The sequence below is a fragment of the Cupressus sempervirens genome, chromosome 4 (assembly GCF_028749045.1).
Source record: "Cupressus sempervirens isolate cs-2001-9-10 chromosome 4, ASM2874904v1, whole genome shotgun sequence".
NCBI classification, from domain to species: domain Eukaryota; kingdom Viridiplantae; phylum Streptophyta; class Pinopsida; order Cupressales; family Cupressaceae; genus Cupressus; species Cupressus sempervirens.
This window is the reverse complement of record NC_143121.1, coordinates 805,810,202-805,832,199: the sequence shown is the minus strand read 5'-3', so window position 1 is coordinate 805,832,199 and position 21,998 is coordinate 805,810,202. Positions and strand designations below refer to the sequence as shown.

At 33.0% G+C, this 21,998-nt stretch overlaps 1 protein-coding gene across 1 annotated transcript in view; it reads left to right on the top strand.

Moving 5' to 3' along the window:
* The first annotated feature begins 912 nt into the window (after nucleotides 1–912).
* LOC149563843 (cycloartenol-C-24-methyltransferase-like) overlaps nucleotides 913–21,998 on the top strand; it is a 200,084-nt gene continuing 178,998 nt past the window's right edge. The window contains exon 1 of the mRNA XM_089828252.1: nucleotides 913–998. Coding sequence (XP_089684378.1) covers nucleotides 913–998 — 86 coding nt within the window. The remainder of the gene's footprint in view (nucleotides 999–21,998) is intronic.

Here is a 21,998-nt window from a genome sequence, read left to right as displayed (position 1 = left end):
AAAATGTCCTAATAGTCATCATAAAATGTCCCAATAGTGGTGCACAAATTGATCGATCACCAACCCAACATGTTAAAAAATGATTGACTATTAGTACATACATACTTAGCTATTGAAGATATCACGATCATTGGACTCACGATCATTGAACTCAATATAATCTACTAAATCTCTTCCGTAGAAAAAAAATCCCCTTCCTATACTTTTTTATTTTAATTGTTTTTTTTTTCATTTTTCTGACTACATAGCCACTGCCAGAGACTTACTCTAATTAATACACATCCAATAATTATTTAAAAATAAATGATAAAAAAACTATTTTAAAATGTTCTCTTAATTAGTATCTAGTCAATCTAGATACACCTACTCTCTGGTGCTTTTATGAAAGTCTTATTATTGCCATCTTCAATGATTATCCCCATTTCACGTGGTTGGCAACGTGCTTTTATTTAATTATATTATATTTTATTTTCTGCCATGATCTATATTACGATCACTCATTTACTGTATTTCAGTTGCATTATTTCTTCATCGCCGCGATACCTTCTTCAACGCAGTTTGAACGTCACATACTCAGGTATTTCACTTCCTCTTTCTATCATTTTGTTCATTTATCTGTAAGACTAGGCGGGCCGGATATAATGAAAGAATCACAGTATATCTTCAGTCTCAAATATGAATTGTCAAAGCTGAATTATTGAGAGATATCAAATTTTTACCATTCACTACAATTGTTATCATAGATTTTTTCATTTGATCGTGTGTTTTTAGCAATTCGATCACACTTTTTTTTTGGTTATACATTTCTTTTTATTATGAATCATAGAATATGATTGGAAATAAACATAATCAAATCCAAAAATCTATGATAACAAAATCAACTTATCTTTTCGATCTTAATTTATACCTAGAATGGCCAAGGGACCAGGAGCAAAAGATCTGGTATCTGGAATGGGAGGAGGAATTGAAAAAACACAAATACTTTCTGCTGTTCAAGAGTAACCTCTTCTCTTCTCTACTCAATTTGCTTCAGTTTATTTACTCTTTCAGATTTTCTTCACTTTAAACAGCAATTTAGAAAAATATTCTTTTTCTATATTATTATTCGATTTGGACTCGGACATTGTCTTACGAACCTGGCTGAGCAACATTAGACGTTTGCAAATTTTCGTTATCTGATTTATTGTTCTATGACAGATATTTTGGTTTAAACTGTATTTTGATTTTTTTTAAATAAAGTTATGGGAGTGATAAGCAAACTAAACGAGGAAAAGCTTTAAAAAATTAAAAATTAACAATAACAAAAGTTTTATAGTTTTATTTAATTTTTTATTTTAATGAGAATAAAAATACTATTTATTTGTTTAGAAACAGTAAGGAAAATATTATTTATTTTTTAAAGTTACATTGTACATAATTTTTTTTTATCTAGTCTTTATCCTTTTTCGGTGTATCTATTTGATTTGAGTGCCTTTAAATTATCTATACATTCAGTGGTCTATTTATTGCATTTTTCTTGTAAATGAATTTCTAATAAGATTTGACAATGCTAGATTTAGATGGTGATACAAACTATTGCACATACTCAAATACAAAAAAAGATTATATGAATCTATTTTTTTATTTTTTAAATAGCCTTCCAAAAAAAACTCCAAGGATAATGTAACAACCTGTTTTTATTAAAATGTATTCAATATATTTAATTTGCTTCATTTTTAATGTGTTTAATTGTGTATCTAAATGAAAATACAATATATTTTAACTATTTTTAAATGAAATTATAAATTATTTATTATTTTTTGGGTTGTAATATTATATTAGATTAGTTAATAATATTAGGTTATTGCCAAATAGTAAATCAAGTTTATAACTATTTTAATTTTAATTTATTATATAGTACAATTTAGAATAGTAAAAATGAGCAGAATATTATAAGTTGTAATTTTTATTTCCTACACGTGTTAGAAGCATACATGTTATTATATACCAATATAAATTATTTTTTAAAATTATATTATAGTATAAGACATGTATATAGATGTAAAAATGCACAGAGGAAAATTTTAATAATCAAACAAGTGCCATGTAGTGGCATGTACTTTCCATTAGAATGTATTGTAATAGAAATAATATTTGATATTATAATAATGAATATGTATAGGAAATTGAAGTTTAAAAAGATTAGATATATAATACAATTTTTAATTTTTAATTATGTACTATAGGATATTTTAGTATTGTAATATGTATTATAAAATAATATAATAGAAAATAACTTTTTGTTTTGAAAATCATTTTTACCATATATTATGCATTATGTATAGTAAAATATTAAAGAAAATGTAATATATAACTTGTTAATTATTATTTTTCATCAACAATTAATAAAAAAAAAAAATTTATGGTAATATTTTAAATTTTAAATGATAATTCAAATTTTAAATTAGGGTGCTTGTATTTCAATTTTACTATTATATTTTTTTAAATATGAATATAAAGTTTAATTTTTTTTTAAAAAACTATGAAATAAACATTTAAAAAATTTTACATTGTGTTTTCAAAAATATTTATATACATTAGAACAATAACTTACTTCACACTCGTGATGTTTATAGGGAAAATAATAGAAGATATATTTTAATCTATTAGTTTCTTAATAGTAGTTTGTGAATGTATCCGTTAAAAAAGCAATATGGTGGGAGCTCCGAGAAAAGGGGTCTTATAAGACAAAATGAATTGAACCAATTAGAATGGAGATAAATATTTTTTCATAATATATTATATTGATTAAAAATATGAAAACTTTAAAAAAATTGAAACGAGGTAAAAATGCTTTGATACATTCAAAAATAATTCACTAATAAGACATAGTGAATGCAATAGTACATTGCCTACCGCAAGTACAATAATCATTATGAATTAGTCTAATACATTTTGCATACATTATGTTGTAATATCATGATATATAATAAAATTTCTACACCATTATATTCCTTTATTTAATTATAATAGCTATTTCAATATCTATTCTAAGTAAATTTTACATAATTATTTGTATTTAGTTGTTTAATTTAGATTTATAAATAATAAAAAGTTTCTCTTTAAACAAAGTTATAATATCCATATATACCCATCTTTATATCCATACAATTATTTTTTGAAATATATAAAATTGTTTAACATAAATATGACTTATCATCATATATTAAACAACTCAATCATTTCCTATGTACTGGATATACAATAGTCTCTCGCTATCTCCATTTCTACCTACATATCTCTTTATTCTCTCCATTTCTGTCCCTATCTTCATCTATCATATCCATCAAAAGCATCAAAGCTGGATATAGGATTTTAACAAATGAGATAAGAGAAAACTGGTTGTAAAACTTATCATAGTATTCTTGGTTCGATAAAACAAACTATCTGTGTTTGGCTTTGAAGTAAATTCCCGTGTGTTTGGTTACTTCCCATTCTGACATATTTATGATAGCTATGAGTGCTGGGCAGACCAAATTAACTATAAATTAGTATCGAAAAGGGGTTAATTCAGACATGCATAAAAATGGTTTATATCATGTCTTGTTGAGTGCAAGGCTCTGATACTTTAAGGGATAAGGTCGGGATCATGTTCCAGGTGATTTTGATGGCATGGATGTCCCTCAGTCCTTAGTTCTAAGCCGAAGAGGTTTCAGGCACCAGTGGGTGGTCCCTAAAATGTCTATGTAGTAGCCTTAACTGATTGGTAGCTCACAAGCTTCGTCTTGATCCTAAATTGTTGACAGGTCTGAACCCTCCATTAGAAAAAATAAAAATAGTTTGCATAAGTATACCCTGCATAAGGAATAGTATTTGCAAATGTTTTTCTTTAATAAGCCTCCTGATCTATAAACTCGGTCATTGAAATCCATGCACAAAACTCAATACACAAACCTCTTGATCATTTAAATTCATGCAAAAAATAGAGGCTACAGTTCTCAACTGCATGAGGCAACAGAAGCCCTAAATGCCACCTGGTGTTCTCTCAGTCCTTAATGTAGGGAACTGGGAGCTATTTTTTTTATCCCTTTGTTGTTGGGTTGCTCGCCATAGCTCTAGGAATGATAGATAGATAGATAAAAAATTTAACGTCCACGAGGCTAAAAATAGCCTATGGGACAGCAAGACAACTCAAGCAGACTTAAGTAGTGTTGTTCGCCTCTTGTGTAGACTAATGATGAGCCCCCCCAATTGCTCAATGTACTCTACATTGAACAGGTTACGCCAAGAACTGTCACATATAGTATTCGCAAACTTATCCCTGCTATCCTTGTAGGCCTCACATTCTAGAATAAAGTGCTGTTCAATTTCCACTTTCCCAGAATTGCAAAATCTGCAAATTCTCTCTTCCTAAGCCTCCTTTGGCCTCTTCCAACGCCTGGTCTCACAACGAAGTTGGTGAGAGTTGGTTCTCAGCTGAGCAATAAGAATTTTAGCTCTCCAAGAAATGTTGGCTCCTATGTACGCTTTTTCAAGTTCATCACAAGTGGGGTTGAACTCATTTATATAATATAGTTTCTTCCTCCCAATCTCGCTTCCCCAATTTCTCTTGTAGAATTTCTCCATAACAAAGACCTTTATTTCTTTATTATTTGTGGGGCACATATTGAAATGAATATTCCATTTACTCATCCACTTGATGTTTTGTTGCATCCATGTCCTTTTTCGCTTACATAGTGTGTCCCTAAAGACAACTTTCAGCCATTTATCCTCTTCCATTTTTTTGATTCTTTTTAGATAGCTTAAAAGGCGAACCATAGCAAGTGCCTTGATAGGCACAGCCCCCATTTCACTTAGCATGATGTCATATGGAATAGTGCTTTTAATTTTAAACTTGCTTGTAATCAAGCGCTTTTGGATTCTTTCGATTTGTTTCCATTGTGCTATAGTAGTGTTGCTGGCCCATAATTCACACCCATAAAGAACAACTGGCAGCACAAGAAGACCGAACAAGGTTTGAATAGTTTTCTAATCCCACAACTCCGCTTCATGGCACCTATTCTGAAGAGCGTAGAAAGCCTTCCATCCACCTAATGTCCTTTTATACCTGCAGCTAGACCAGCTTAGTTTTTTGTTGAAATCGATGCCAAGGTATTTATATTCCACAACTTCTTCAAGAGCACTTCCATTGTAATAAAATTCATGTTGATGTTTTTTTTATTATTAGAGAAAATCATAACCTTGGTTTTGCTGATATTGACCTGCATCCCCACCATTCTACAAAAGCGCTCAAGAGAAGATAGATGGTCTTGCAAACCACAAGCAGATTTGGCAATTAAAATGAGGTCGTCCGCATATAGGAGTAGCTTTATAACAAATTCCCCTAGCTGAATGCCTTCACGCTTTTGCGTATTTAACCACTCTTCCAGTTTGTCAATATATAAACCAAATAAAGTAGGAGATAAAGGGAAGCCCTGTTTGACCCCGATATCGCTCCTAAAACATTCTGAAATGCCATCTAAAGTTCTGATTTTTACTTTCACCTCTTCGTACATCCTATGAGCAGCAGCTCTGAGATGCCTAGGAATCACCAATTCTTCCATCCTCAACCAAAGCTTGTCTCTCAAAACAGTATCAAAAGCCTTTTTGAAGTCAACAAAGCAACAAAAAACCTCTTCTTTTTTCTCCCACTCTTTTTCAATAATGTGTCTCAGAGTGACACAATGATCCATTGTCGAGTGCTTTGGCCTAAAACCAGCTTGCCCTTTAGCATGTTTATGATTTTCTTCTGCCCATTTGCTGATCCTAGTTTTTATCATACTGCCAAAAAGTTTAGCAAAGAGGGGATTGATCATTATAGTCCTGTAGTTGGAGGGATTGTTAACATCACCACTCTTAAAAAGTGGTATTGCAAGGCTGATTGTCCAATCTTTCGGAAACCCTTCTTGGTATATTTTGTTGAAGATTTCAGTGATGTACGGTGCAAGAGTTTTCATACCCCACTTCAAATATTCAGCTTGAAGCACAACAAGGTATTTTGCTTTGCCTCCACCCAACTTCTTAATCCCTGTCTCTATCTCTTGCACAGTAAAAATATTTGTGGTATCATTGACCAAAGGTGGCTGTCCCACTCCACCCTCTTGTTCATAAAGTTTCTTAGCATAATCAAACCATTGGGTGGCAGTAATATTATTTTCAGTTTGCTTCCTCCTTGGTTGGAGTTCTTTCCAAAAACGTTTGGGGTTATTTCTGCCCAAGAAAATTAGCTCCTCTCTCCTTCTGGACATAAAATTGATTTTTTTCTTCTTTAGGATCTGTTTGTAGGTCTTAATGTCAAGGTTAGTTTTATTTGACTCCCTTAGATTTCTCCTAGCCCTTTTGCATTCCTTATCAAACCATGCATTGGCTGGAAAACAAATAGTTTCAGATTTTCTATTTTTGCTCTCTTGCATTTTGAAAGAGCCTCGTGAATCAGATTTGATAAATCATGACTATTAACACCATGCTTATACATAGGGTGTCCCATACAAAGTTCCTCAAGAGTAGCCCTGAAAGTGTTACTATTTTCTGAAGTTAACAAAATTCTGCCCTAAGAAGGTGGGTGTTAAGAGCCTTGGATTTTTGCCCCAATCCGCCTATCCTTTGCCCAATACAAATTTATGTACAATGGTCTATGATCTGATTTGAGATCCCAAATGTGCTCTCCAATTTCAACTTCTTCAATATTGTTATACAAATGCTGCGAACAAATTACATAATCTACCACACTTGCCCCATTGTATGTGTTGCAAGTGAAATTTCCCGACTTAGCCCATCTAGCCAAACCATTACAGATTATTAGATCAAGTGTGCCACACAAAGTGATCAAATCTTCCCCAAAATGATTGCAGCCTTTAGCATCTTCGAATATTCTTTCCCATTGATGATTTCTCTCTTCTGTGACCCAAATAGGGTTATCATTTACTTCGGAGCTGAAAATACTTGCTTGCCAATTTGCTATCCTAGCATTGAAATCTCCAAAAAGAAGGACATCCCCACGTTGTGAAAAAACAACAACATCTTTCTTTAACGTAGCATAAGGGTCATTGTGATCTAAACCACACTTTTTATAAATTTTAGATACTTGTGGAGCAAAGTAACAAGCTGCAATCCTAAGAAGAGTGTTATTTTCCATGATTTTGAACCATATAAATTGTTTATTAGAATCAGTCTTTTCCAGCTGAATGACACGACCTTCTCTTTCTTTTACTAGAACCATTATACCTCCATGACCTTTACCATTTCCCGCTGCCTCATTCCACACTGCCATCTTCCAGTAGCCTTCAAACAATGGGGTCTTACATCCCTCATGCTCATGTGTCTCTATGAGACAAATAATGTCTTTTCCTTCCGCAATAGGCCCTAACCCAGGCCCACGTCTCCATGGATAACCTCTGCAATTCCAACAAACTAAACTTAAGGACGCCTGGGTTAAGCTTGATTGCTATTTATTTTGATGCGAAAGACTCAAAGTTGAGTTATTATCGCTAGGTGTGATTATGGATCTTATTGTATCGTTGCTGGTTAAGGTGTTTTTTGTTGCACCTTTGTTGCCTTCTTGTTGCCCTTCATTGTAGCGGTGGCCAAAATGAGCAATAACTGCTTTTCCCTTGAACATCCAAGCTCTTTTGCCTTCATTTCTAGCTGTTTTGATTTTTTCCATTTCCATCCTTCTTTCTACTTGCTGTCTCATAGTTAAATCCTCCTCTAAAACGAATCGAGAACCCCTCAAGAGCTATTTTTTGTTAAGTAGATTTTGTTTGTCACTAATGCTGAGCATGACTACCTTGATTGGTCTATTTCTCTCAGCGTGTGGTTTGCCAACCCTCCAAGCTTGGCAGATTTGTCCTTGCCACAACAACACATCTTGTAGGAAATCCCTCGTTAGGTCAAGGGTATGTTCGCCTTCCCCATAGTCTTTTATCCCCTTGATAATTATATTGGATGCCCTAAGCTGCCTTTCCTTGACCTCTCTATCTTGCTTGTTCACACGAATCTTTGCCTCTTCTCTTGCCATATCAGGGTGTTTGGTGTTTTTGTCCCAAGTTTTGGTGACTTCTGCAAAACTTCTTCTCTTCTCTTCACTATCTGCCTTTCCTGGCAAACTAGTGTGAAGAATTGTTTTCTCTTTATTATGAGATGACTCGGTATTTGCTGTGACCTTGTTTGTTTCCAATGTCACATTCAAGTTTTTCCATTCATCCTTCATATTCTGCCATTCAAGCTTTCTAGCTAAAAGTGTTTCTTGTAGCGTTGAGATTTGAGCTTTTAAAGTGTTGTTATTGTCTGCAAGAGTTTTATTTGCTGCAATTAGCACCTGTATATTGCGGTAACTTTCTTGCTCCTTAGCCTCTAGGAGCTCCAACCTCCTCTTGGCCCTCAAAATTTCTTGCACATAAAGATCTGGGCACCAAGCGAGAGGTGTGGAGGTAGGGCTGTAACTGACAGACTCACCGAAGTTATTGCTACCATACAGATGACTGTCACCACTTAAGTGTGGAGGAGGGCACATTTTGACTTGTTTATGCAATCTCTGCCCGTGTTTTTGCTTTTCATATGACTCTTTCATACGAGCAAGTCTACGTTTTAAAATGCCCTTGAACTGTTTAACATTGACCCAGATATATTTTCCTGTCTTGCTAAGTGATGCCATTTTGACTTGCCCTAAATGGTTAGTTTCAAAGTGTACCATAATTTCTTGACCGTTTTTTACCAATGAGATGGTTTGCTTTTCCATGGTTTGCATATCCACCGTTTGTTTTCTCATTTGTGTATCCTCAATTTGTTTTTCCATTGATCAAAAAGAAAGAAGGGCGAAACAAAAGCTAACAAGAGCAAATATATAAAACAAAACCGAAAAGTGCACCTTGAAACCCCTGGCTTAAGGCCTGCCACTATCTTGCTGTGGGCTGGGCCCCAGTCTTCGTTTTACCCTTGGAAACGGGCCTACCTAGGATTTGAACCCTGTCTGGTATTGTGTCTGCTGCCCTGGTCCCACTGTGATGCTTTGGTGTGATGCCCTGGTCCCACTATGTCTGTTGTCTGCCTAGTGCCCCGTTTGAATTTCAATTTCAAGCAGTCTTCATTATTTCCAGCTTCGTCCGTGCTGAGCGTAGCTTTAGCATGATAAACTCGAGGCAACACACAAGGGTGATAAACAATAGATGTCAACAGTACTTAAGTCCTGCAAGAATAACCTCTATAAACGTGCCTTCTCTACCATTGATAGTTGTAATTGCTACCTCTATGACCGTCTGCAGACCAAATGAGAGTGTGCCAAAATTGTTTTGTATAAATTTTGCATCTTTTGGACGACGAACATTAATAAATAAATATACAATTTATGAAAGCAATCTCCGCTACGCAGGAACGAATGAGAACTTAAACGTTTATTAGGATTCCTTAGTTTATAGAATGTCATGGCATTCTGCACAATTATATTGCTTTAAAATACAAATTAGAATAGAATACAATATAGTGGCTTCTTTCCTTGGAAAAGTATGACGTAAAGAACAAGGGTGGGATAGCAACGGTAGGCGTGCATGCATACAATTTCTACATAACAAATGACTAAAATCCTGTTCACGATGACCATGATGAAGTTAGTAGTACCGGTTCTTAGGGTAAGAACAAATTCTATTGTTTATATCTGTATTTAATTATATAATTTCCTTTATTTTTGAAATTGTCAAGAACATATATTTTGCGAGAACATTGTTACTTGGTAATAAAGTGTTTCAATTTTTGAACCCATTAATCCTTTGGTTATGTGTGAAATACATCCTATTTTAATCGTTGGAATGGTCATTTTATCTCTGAGTTCTTGTGAGTTTCTGAATCTTCATATCTTTGGCTCATTCTCAACTCCACCCAACACTTGAAATTTTCAAAATCTGACTTTTGAGCCCCAAGTTATTACAGGTTAATGGAAAGATCCAAATTACGTGTTTTCAAGTTTATCATTAACCATTAACCTCTCAAATAGGTTAATGATAACTTTTAAATTGCGCATTTTGGAGTAGGTTAATTAACTTCTCCAAAAACATGTATTTCTTAACCTCTCAAATAAGTTAATGGTAACTTTCAAATTGCGCATTTTTGGAGTAGGTTAATTAACCTCTCCAAAAATGAGTATTTCTTAACCTCTTCGAGACGGTTTGAAATTCCAAATCAAATAGTTTGAAATAAAAAAAAGAGAGGGAGGCTAAGAAAGTTATCTTCACTAAACGTAACATCAAAAAGTGACACAATTTTCTTAGCACATTCATTACACCAGAAGCATCACTATACCCTCATGATGTTTTAAACCGGTTGGTCACATGTAAGTTTTAAAGCAAAGTGGCAATTTTGATCTGATGGCATTATCAAAGAGGAGAAATATCTTATCTGCCACCTTTCTAAGAGATAACGCACTCATAGGAGAGGCAGCTCTCAGTGTATAAGCCATATGAACCTTCAATCCATAGAACTACTAAAGAAAGTGGCTTAACTATATTAGAATCATGCTGGAAAATATCAAATTGTTTGCTTCTTATGAGGATTTTAACCTACAAAGAGCCTTCTTGGGTTGAAGAAAAGCTAATTTTCACATTATTTACATCTCAAGCTGCTGTTCAATTACATGGGCACGTACATAAGTAAACTGGAATAAAGCCGATAAATGCAAACCGTTCTCTTCATGAAGTGTAGGTGGGAGTTTGGTAAGCTATATATAGCCACAGTGTATACATAAGTATCATTGGTAGGATCATGTTGTTAGTTCATAGCTCTCAGCTTCATGCTAAGAATTTGAAATATTGACATGGCTTAGCAGCAATGTATACATATATAGCAACTTACAAACTTACCAACTCTGTAAAACAAATATGGGCTGTGATACGCATGTAACCCAAGAGCATTGTATTCCCCACGTGAGCATTTGATATGCTCATGCCACCACAACTGAGCTTGGGGAGTATGCAAGTTTATCGTCAACCTCATACTAGGGATGTAAAGCATGGAGACGAACCTATTATACTTGTGTAGATGCCTTTAGCCGATTAAGACACAAGCTGCGAATAGAAGGAATGTGCAAACATGGATGTGTAAAGGCATTATTCCATTTTACAATTTTAAACTATACCTTATCGGGATAAGAACAGTGGACTTGCGGTTCAAAATGAGTATGGAAAGTGGGCAAAAGTAAAAGTGATACCAAATTCTTTTATTATTTTGATGGGCGACTGCATGAAGGCATGGAGCAATGGGAGGATATGGAATGACATACACAAAGTGCATGAATGGGAATCTATTTGAGTAAAGAAGTAGTTTTGTCCAAAAATACGACAACCTTGAATTGAATAGGATTCTAATTGTTCATTTCTAGATTCATGGACAAGTTGCAGAGGATGTAAACAGTACCCAAGATCGCTCCTGACTTGTTTGACATAATGCCAAAATAAAAGGGCAATGAAAATGAATAGAACATATAGAGTGATAGCAAAGTGTTCAACAAAATGAAATACTCATTCCTGACTTGTAGCTCTGAAAGCTTCACTCTTTAGTTTATTCAAATTCATATCAGCATCCTTACCTTCTTCGGCAATCAACAATCTACATATAGGCTGGAGCATCATTAACGTCATGCAAATTTGTGAGTAACTTATAGTCCGGGCATGATCAAATTCTTGTGAATGTTTGATACAAGACATGGTAATCTTTAGTCCAATGTAATAGATCTTTTGGTTGAATAATTGGTTTGTTACTTTGAAGCTAGAAATAAAGAGTGCAGTGCGAGGTTGAAGGTGTCTAGCATATTTGAAAAAGAAAGATTGATAATCAATCATGAAGTACAAGTATCAGAGGCTGGATTATGCTCCTATTTTAAGAATTACACTTCCAGATATCGGTGATACCATTTTAGGAAGTGTCTACCTTCAAGACTTCTAGTCATCTCTTGTGAATGAAGAAAGGACCCCATTAGCCAAAAAGATATTAGAAAGTGGCTTGGCTCGAGCAAGCAAACATCCCATTTCAGCACAGTGCCCAGACTTGGTATTGGAGTGCGTGAAGGCTTATCATCTGAATACTAGAGAAGTTATTTCATCAAACAATAAAGTAATTGTCCACCTAGATCATGCCTCTATTGCTAGTGTTTTCCGATTGTCTACCCGGATGCAATATGCCAACATCGATCTAAGAACTGCCAAAGAGTATTTTACTGCAAATCAAACTCAATTTCTAATCACCATTCCCAGGTCATGGTTCTCGCAACCAAGAAAAGGGAAATCTCAATTAGGCAAATCCATTCACAATTCATTGTTAAAAGAAGATGTGGCAAACATGGTGACCCTATTAAGCAGGATCATTGGTATTCGAGATTCGCACGAGTTTGAAAGTTGGATGTTCTTGTTTATCAACATGATCTGTGAAAGAAAACATCATATTGATTAAGCTGAAATTATCAGCGACTCACTACATAGACAACTCATGGGACTTCAAGAAAATGACTATTTTTATATGACTTCATATCTTTTCTATGCTATCACAAGCACCAAAAGTTGGCCAGGACTTAACGGGCAAGGTGTTTATGATGATACGACCATCATTTATAATCATCTTCCTCAAATTAGCCTGCACCATTTTAGAAGAGTGAATGAAGGATTCACAATGCTAACTGTAAGGGAAATTCAAGGGAACATTGGACTCAAAATTTCACTGAAAGCAGCGATGAAAGTACAAAAATATGGAAGTGTTTTCATACAATTCTTCAAGTTTACTATATTAGGTTAGCTTCCTATGATGGGTGTCCACTGATGCTACCTAGATTTTTTGATGATAAACTGGTCTTAATTGAAATGTGCAAGTAGATTAGTCAAATCAATAAACTTTGCAGGAACAGGAGGATAGATAAAATACCTTTTCCTATCGACATTGGATATTATAGTTGTGATACTGCATTAGATGCCAGGAACATTGAAAGATCTATTGCCACAATAAATTTGCATCCATACACGATGTGTTTCCCTTATGACAGTAAGAGCTATGCAGTGAATGGGTTAAACTTAAATCCTAGTCTTAGTCACTTCCCGACTCTAGAAGACTTTTGGGAAGATTGTGAAAATGATTTCGAAGTCAGGAACAGAGATTGGATGTCGCTTATAGTATGACAGGTGATAGACTTCAAGTTGGACATTGATGTGATGGGTGTTGATGATGATGAGGTTTCTTTGGTTAATCCTTACTATTATGAGAAAATTGAATTGCTAGATCTCCCTCCTATTGATTGGTCAATTACAGAGTTAAAAAACTTGAAGGAGAGGACTGCCTTTGTTCTTAAAAGGACAAGAGACTAGGTCAATAAAGTCAAGACAGAAAGGGCAGTTACTGAATTCCAAAGTAGGGAGAGAAGAGGTGATTGAGGAGAATCATCTCGAATGGCATTAAAGGAAACTTCTGGTGAGAAAATGTAGCAATTAGATGCAAGTCTTCTAGATCAAGATGAAAATCTAAATCATCCGGCTAAGTTTACAGTCAAAAAGAGGAGGACAAAGATGAAAAGTAAATCTACTAGATCAAATTAGGAAGGAAATGAGCCTAATATGAAGGATCAAGGAACTCCCCAAGCTGTTGAACCACACATTCCCATTACATCTTCTCATGATGTAGCACTCCCTCATTTGAGTCTCTCTCCTCCTTAGATATCATTAATAGACATCACGCAGCTGGATAATCAATTATCTAATTTAGAAGATTTAATGATGATTGCTGAAAATATAATAGGTGATATACAAGTTTCAAATATTACGCATTCATGGTTCCAGAATAGTCTTTAGAAGAAAAAGAAAGTTGTTTAAATGATCCCACCTCCATTTGATGTGATCTATAGTTTCCTTCAGAAACCTCCTAAGGTGAAAAAGACCAAGGTGATGTCTAGGTTAGCTATTAATAAAACCTCAGGCAACCTATGCATAGAATTAGCCAAGCCTATAATTGAAAAGAGTGTTGATGAAGCATCCGAATCAAATTTCATTCTAGATAAGGTTGATCTTGGTCCTTCTAATGTAGAAAGAGATTTTCAAAATTTTGAAGTGACTGTTTCCCAAATGTTGCAAAGGGCGAAAAAGAGAAAAGAACCAAGGAGCAACTCAAGGAACAAGTTCAGATGTTGGTATCATATATTAATTCAATCAACAATCCCTCTAATGCCAAAGCAGTGGTTACTTCACTGGTTCTAATTGGCCCTGATGGTATTTTAAATCATACTGTTGTTGAAAGAATAGACAAACACAAGTCACATAGCATGATGATCGAAGCTTGGATAAATAGCATGATGGAGGATGCATCAAAACTTATAATTGGAGTGAAGGAGATATATGGAAAAGCCATCAAACAGATACAGGAAATTTCTAAAGAGCTGGAAAATAGCAAGGAACAGAAATCCACCTAGCAAAAAGTGGTTGATGAATTAAAAGAAATAGCCAAGTTAGATACAAGCGTCTTACTTCTTGAGAAAATTATTGCTAATCCAAGCGACAACCAAAAACGTATCTAGAGTAAAAGTGTTGGTTGGAAGATGATAAACATCAGCAAAGGGATTGTCGAGTTTGAAAAGCTAATAACTTCTTGGGAGCAACTAAAAATGAAAGTTACAGATGAATTAATCTCTACTATTATAGGTGGGGCAGCAGTACGTGATCTTCAGCATATTGATTGCCAGTTTCTCCTTGATTCCTTTAGTGTTCAGATTCATTTAGAAATAGAGAATTGTGTATCAGATGCTAAAACTATGATGAAGATCAGCCTGGTTGCAGTCACTCTGGGAGATTGTAACATTTCAGTCTATCAACAAGAGTCAAAAGAGATTCAGGATAGATACTTCACAGCCAAACTCAGGATGGAAAATGTGTTCATTCCGAACCATGAATCAATGATGATAATCTTAGATGCTTACAGGGATTTCCAGGATAGATCAATTGTGTCCAGATAGATAGAGTTATTAGCTAGAAGATCAAAGATTGAATATGTATACATTCTTAGGAATTCTAGCAGAAAGTTTTGTTTTTGGAAGTCTTCCTTGTATAGGTTAATTTTTTTGAGGTTAATTAACCTCCCCAAAATCATGTATTTTGGAGGTGGTTATTAACCATGAAGAGGTAGTTATTAACCTTTATGTCTATATAAGGACTCCTTTTGGCTTTGTAAAGGATTTTTTTTGGTTTTAAAAATAAGGGAACACTATGCTGAAATTTTGATCTAGAGATAAAATTTTGGAAAGTATATACACTTTTTATCTCTGAAATCAAAAAATCTCTATTATCTTCTTGGTGCAAGGAAATGAAATGAGATGTGCTTTGGGCTTCTTATTTTAAAATCAAAACTGTTATCTACTATAGTAAACATTCTCATGGTATTGTGTGAGTGTTTATGAATAATAAATGTGTTTGGTAATACTAGTTGCTTTCAAGCATAGTTCTTGATCACCTTTGTTATCGTTCTTGTTTACCCAAGAAGGTTGTGAGGGTGTGTGGTGCATTCGTCCTAAATGGCTTTCTCTTGATCTTTGAAGTTTTAGATTCTTTATTTGAAAACCCTTTAAAAATTATATCATATGAGGGAGTTGCCCCTCTAAATGTAGAGGAAGGCCACATATCAAGGGCCTATCCAACTGTTGTGAACGATTTGCCACACAATCCGTTGGACAAATTCTACTATGACAAATTTGTTTACCAACAAACATGTAAGACATTAATGACAAGATGTAATTGTACAATATAGATGTTAATGAAAATAAATTATAATCTGGTACTTGCATATCAATATTAGAAATATTTAAGAATTACCATTCATAATATGCTAACTCTTACATTTTCCTATTTTCAAATTTATATGAGAAATTTTCAATAAAACTAGCGTTTTAAAAAGACTTTTATTATACCATATATTTAATATTTATAATTTATGATTTCATAATATGTTTTATTTAACATATATATATATATATATATATATATATATATATATATATATATATATATATATATATATATATATATATATATATATATATATATATATATATATATATATATATATATATATATATATATATATATATATATAGATACAAAAAAGTTTTTTTTTTTTTGGATGGGTAAGAAGCTGAAGCCAAAATTTATTATCATGTGTTGTGATTAATTATTATTATTGTTTTTAAGTGTGAGTAGATTCAAACCCAAGATCTCTTTGATAAGAGGCTCACAATTTACCATTGTGTTGTAGGCTCTTGCCTTATATACAAAAAAGTTTTAATATAGTATCTCTTATAATTTAATCAAAATTACTTATTAGAAATTATATATATATATATATATATATATATATATATATATATATATATCTATATATATATATATATATATATATATATATATATATATATATATATATATATATATATATATATATATATATATATATATATATATATATATATATATACACACACACACATATACATATACATATACATATATGTTAAGTATTTTAAATTGAGATGATATTATCATTATTTATTGGTATATGGTTTTAAATTATAATTACCTTTATCATAGGTTTTATATATTATAGATTATAAATATAAATATTTATTATTATTTTAATTAAATTAAGAAAAATTATCTATTCTATTTGAAATATATATATAATATGAAATTAAACCATATTTTTAAATTATGGTTTAATTTGAAATAAATTATTCTAAAATATAATTTTGAAATTATGAATTCTCTTTGCAAATCATTAACTTGTCTAAATCATGTATTTCATTTCTTTGTGAGTGTTTCTAAAATATTTTTGTCGAATCTTTTATGTTTCAATCTTTCCCATTCCTTTATGATAGTTTTATATATTCAAATCTTAACTTTCCAAACTCTAAAATATTTGCAACAAAATATTATGTCAATTCTTCGTCAATTAACTAAAACTCAAGAAAATGGTTATTCTTGAACCACATTCTAATTACTATCATCTTTAATTTGTTTGTGTATTTTAATTGAATGTCAACTATTTTCAAAGACATTAAGTTTCTTAAATCTATAATTATATTTCTTTCATCTCTCTTCTCAAAAGGTCTTATTAAAAAAAAAAACAATTAATACAAATTTAACTAATATGTGACCATACAATTCATCATATGACACAATTTAGTTCATCTAAATAACTTCTATCCCATTCAAATGTTCTAATATATGCTTATTCAAAAAATTATTCAAATTAAAAAAGTTAGTTAAAATATAATATTTCTTATTACTATTATTTTTATTAATTAAATGTTTTCTCTCCACCTTTAAAATTATAAATACTATTTTTATGCATAAAGGTCTTTAACAAGATCAATTTCAAATATATCTTTAAAATTTTAAATTACAAATTTTAGATATATTTTTATTCATTAAATGTTTACTCTCTATCTTCAAATTTCAATTACAAAATTTAAAGATATTTTTATTAATCATATGTTTATGAACATGGAGATAAAATATTTTGCTCGTTAAAGATTATTAAGAATTATTAGAGGACATATGCTCTATATTCAAATATATCATTTCAATAATTTGATTCAATATTGTAATCCTTTATCCACATAGTAGCCCAAAATCTTACCATATTTTCAAGTAATGGCATCTTAACCTTTTGATTGTTTGTGCTACTAAACCTAGTTGAATAGGAACACTCTTCTATGACAGTAAAAATGGTATTTTATCTATTGTTAAGTACACCATGAAGGTTTTACTCAAAAATTATCCCAAAATCCTACAGACCATAGGCAAGAACTTTGGTGCTTGGGCCCCTTGTTGAACACCCCAAATGATGGATAAAACATTTTCCTTTCTTAAAAATGTGACCTTGGTTGTAGGAGAAAACTAATATGAAGAATAACAAAATATTTCAGTTGAACCTCATAAAACTCTAATTTAATGGGTTTTTATTGAAATATATTAATTTATAATATTTTTTATAGGTGCTAAATTAATGAAGTTTTATAAGAATTATATTTATGTAAAATTTTTATTTTATTTTTGTGTGTGTGTATATATATTCATAGTCTTTTATTTTTTCTTATTTTTAGATCTATACATCTCATTCTATTTTTTATTATATAAATATATGTGACAATAAACTATATAATATCAATTGTAACTTCTCTTGTAAATCAAGAATTTTGAGCTTTGAAGTCAAGGTGTTGTGGTATCCCAAGATCATTCAATTTTTGTTATTCAACTAGAGAGACTTTCAGATGATGTTCAGTATTGGTTTAATCATGTCCTCATTTGTAAATGCATGGGCTTGCATCTTTCACTACATGTGTTATAATCTTGAGTGCACAGCATCTAGAATCTTGAAGGAGACATGGAGTTACTTTTGGTGACTAATAACTATTTCCTGGTAACCTTTTCTTGCATGTTAGATAAGGATAATGCTTTTGAAGGAGGCCCTTATTTCTTCAACCAAGTGGGACTCTTTATCAAACCTTAGCATATTGGCTTCAACTCTATTGAGGATCTCCCATCTTGAGTACATGTGTGGGTTCAATTGTCGAGACTTTCGTTAGGGATCTAGAGGGAAGAAATTATTTACTCAATCTCCTTGCTTTTTGAAAGACTTTTGGGTTCAATCACACAAACTCAAGATCAAAAGATAATATCTTATGCATATATTTGATTAGAAGTTTATTTAAATAATCCTTTACTAGACTCTATGGGAATTTTTTGGGGAACATCTTCCTAGATCCAATTGCTAGGTTACAAGACTCTAGCATTAAGGAGCAAAAAATTTCTTGAATATGGTCACTAACAATGGAGGTGTCCCAAAATCAAATTTTATCCATTGGAAGCTTTTGATCCTCCTCACTTTGCTTTTTGGGAGGATAATAGAAAGGCTCATATGTCTAGTAGGATAGTACATAAGGAAGGCTTTATTCATGTTAACTACCCTTAGAATAAAGGCAAAGGAAAGAAGAAAACCTAGATGGATAGACACAATGAGGGCACTTCTAATAGGTTTGATGTTCTATATGAGTTGGTTCAAGAGGAAGGAATTCCAATTCAAAATTCTTGTAGGGATAAAGTTGTGAGGTGCATGATGAGGATACAAAGAGGATTGAGCTTTATCTTAGAGGACCAATAGGATAGATTGGTGGCTACGAAGTTTCCTACTCAAGTTCATGATATTAGGGATCTCAGTGGGTCTCAGGTTCTAGAGGTTGCACTAGGATTGGCTTTTGTTCCTCCTCCTACTAAGGTGGCCTCATATTCTTTGAAGAGTAACAGAGCCTCTCCTATCTTAGGCTTGCAACATAAGCCCCTTAAAAAGAAGACTTTAGACAAGCCTTCATGGAGTGGATGGAAGACTAATTAGGAGAAGGTGAAGATAATTGGTGATACCTTGGTTGAGTTGAGGTTTGTGAAGATAATTGATACCCATTTCTCTCAACCCCATAAATGATTATTTTAACATGGTTTATAAGGGGGTTGAAAAACATCCTTGGACAAAAGATTTTTCATAGATTAATTAAATCTCACTCTATTTATATAGTTTTAATCCAAGAAACTAAGCTTATAGTGGATGATTTGGTCAATTGTGTCCCTCGTATCTGGCCCCATGGCCTTTGGCAAGGGGTGGGTACTCATAGCAATTTGAGAGGGTTGTTTTCTTCTAAGACTCATAGTTACCCCCTTGTGGTGGACTTCTAGCCAATCTTCCATCTCTTTGGTTTCTTTTAGCCAATATTCTAATATTTATGCTCATGTTGATCTCTTTGGTAAGTCCCATCTTTGGGGTCACATCAATCTTTTTCAGTCCTTGGATCCTTTTCTACCTTGGATTATGGCTGGTGATTTTAATGGTGTTACTAGTTTGGAGGGAAAATGAGGTGGGTCAGTTAGGTTGGACCCTTCTTCAAATCTGCTTGTAGATAATATTGATCTCCTAAATCGCATTGATGTGAAGTCAATTAATTTTTTTTTACATGGAATAATAGGAGTGGTGTTGAGGCTATTTCAAAAAAACTCGATAGATTTTTTTTCTACTACTAACAAGTGAATGAAATATTTTCTATCAATTCAAACATTCTTTAATCTAGGGGCTCTAAGCATTGGTCCATCAAGTTTTCTACCACCTCCTACAAGATATCCAAAATCTATCATTCAAATTCCAATTGATGTGGTTGCATGATTGGTCTCTATAGGATCTGATGGTTGATTGGTGGTATGAAGGGATGTATGCCCATGGCAAGGCTATGTATACTTTTGGGAAGGGTTATAACGTGTGAAATACAAGCCCAAGAGGTGCAATAAATAATGTTTCAAGAATCTACATGCTCAAAATTTGGCATCTCAGTACAAGTTGAATAGTGTCACTTGTCAGATTTAGTAACAAGGGACAACTTTTGATCTTAATTGAGATGAGTCCCTTTCATTTAAGGACTTGGAATATTAGGAGCTGTTTGAGGATATATTTTGGAAGGAAAAGTATTGAATTGATTAGATTCATGAAAGACATAGAAATACAACTTTTTTTCGTAACTTTGTCAAGGCTTGAAGGCAGGGTAATTCAGTTTCTCTCATCTTTTCTAAGTGGCTCATATCTTCTATAAGGAAGCAATTTACATGGAAGATGACAATTACTTTTTGAATTTGTTCACTAAGTGATATCTTGAAACTATGGTGGAAGAGAGGGTCATTCTGATGCTCCATATTGCTCCCAAAATTGGAGGAAGTTGTGTTTCATATGAGAAAAGGTGAGGCTCCTATATCGGATGGGGTTTCCACTTGATTTATTTCCATAAATTTTTAGAGATTATAAAATTTGATATTTTAGAAGTGCCTTGGGAATCTCATAGGAATAAAAAATACTAATGTCTATGAATCCTACCTTCTTCGGTCTCATTCCTAAGGAGGGGACTAATAGTATGAATCAATTTAGATCTATTTCTTTATGTACAACGTGATCTATAAATTATCACTAAATTAATTGTTGAAAGACTCAAGACATTCGTTTGTGAATTGATCTTTGAGGAGTGGTGTGTTGGTAGAAGATAGATTTTGGATGATGTTGTGATAGTGATGGAGGCTATTAATTCTATGGACACCTCTAAGGAGAAAGTTGTGTTTATTATAATTGATATGGCTAAAGCTTATGATTGGGTGAACTAGGATTTCCTACTGAGTTTTGTATTGGCCTTTTGCTTTAGACAAGAATGAGAAAATTGGACCTTCTCAATCATGTGAATCCTACCCCTTTTTAGTTCTAGTTAATTTGGGGAACCTTTTGAGTTATTTATCGCTTCTTGGGGAATTCAGAAAGAGGGCCCTTTATTCACATATTCATTTATTATCATGCCTAAGGGACTTGGGAGATTTCTTTAATTCTCATGATCTAGGAAGGGTCTTATTTAGGGATGGAATTGAAGTAATACCCTACCTCCCTATTCTCATCTTTAATTTGTGGATGAAACTAGTTTGATGGGAATAGCCAAGATCAATGAGGTGGTGAATTTTAGGAGAGCCTTGGACATCTATTTGAAAGCCTAAGGTTAGAAAATTAGTGAAGATAAATCTTTGATCTATTTATTTATCACTCCTTTGCATATTCACAGTAGGATTACTAGAATTCCCATGTTTGATATTGGTTTTCTTCTCCTATTGTACCATGGTACTCCCTTGATTTTGTGATCTTAGTGTAGAGCTTTTTGACAAGGAATTTTGGGATTTTTTGAAGTAGGGTTACTTACAAGTGGCTATCTTCTACTAGAGAGTTAGTATCTTGAATGATATGGTGCATATTCTTCCCATGTATAGGTGTTTTGGGTAGGTTCCCCGCTCTAGATTGGTGCTAGATTTTAATGATCTTTCTTGATAATTTCTTTTGTATGGTAGTCTTTCAAAGTGGAGTTTTGTCAAATGGGAGTTTGTTTGAAGACTGAAGCATGTTGGGGATCT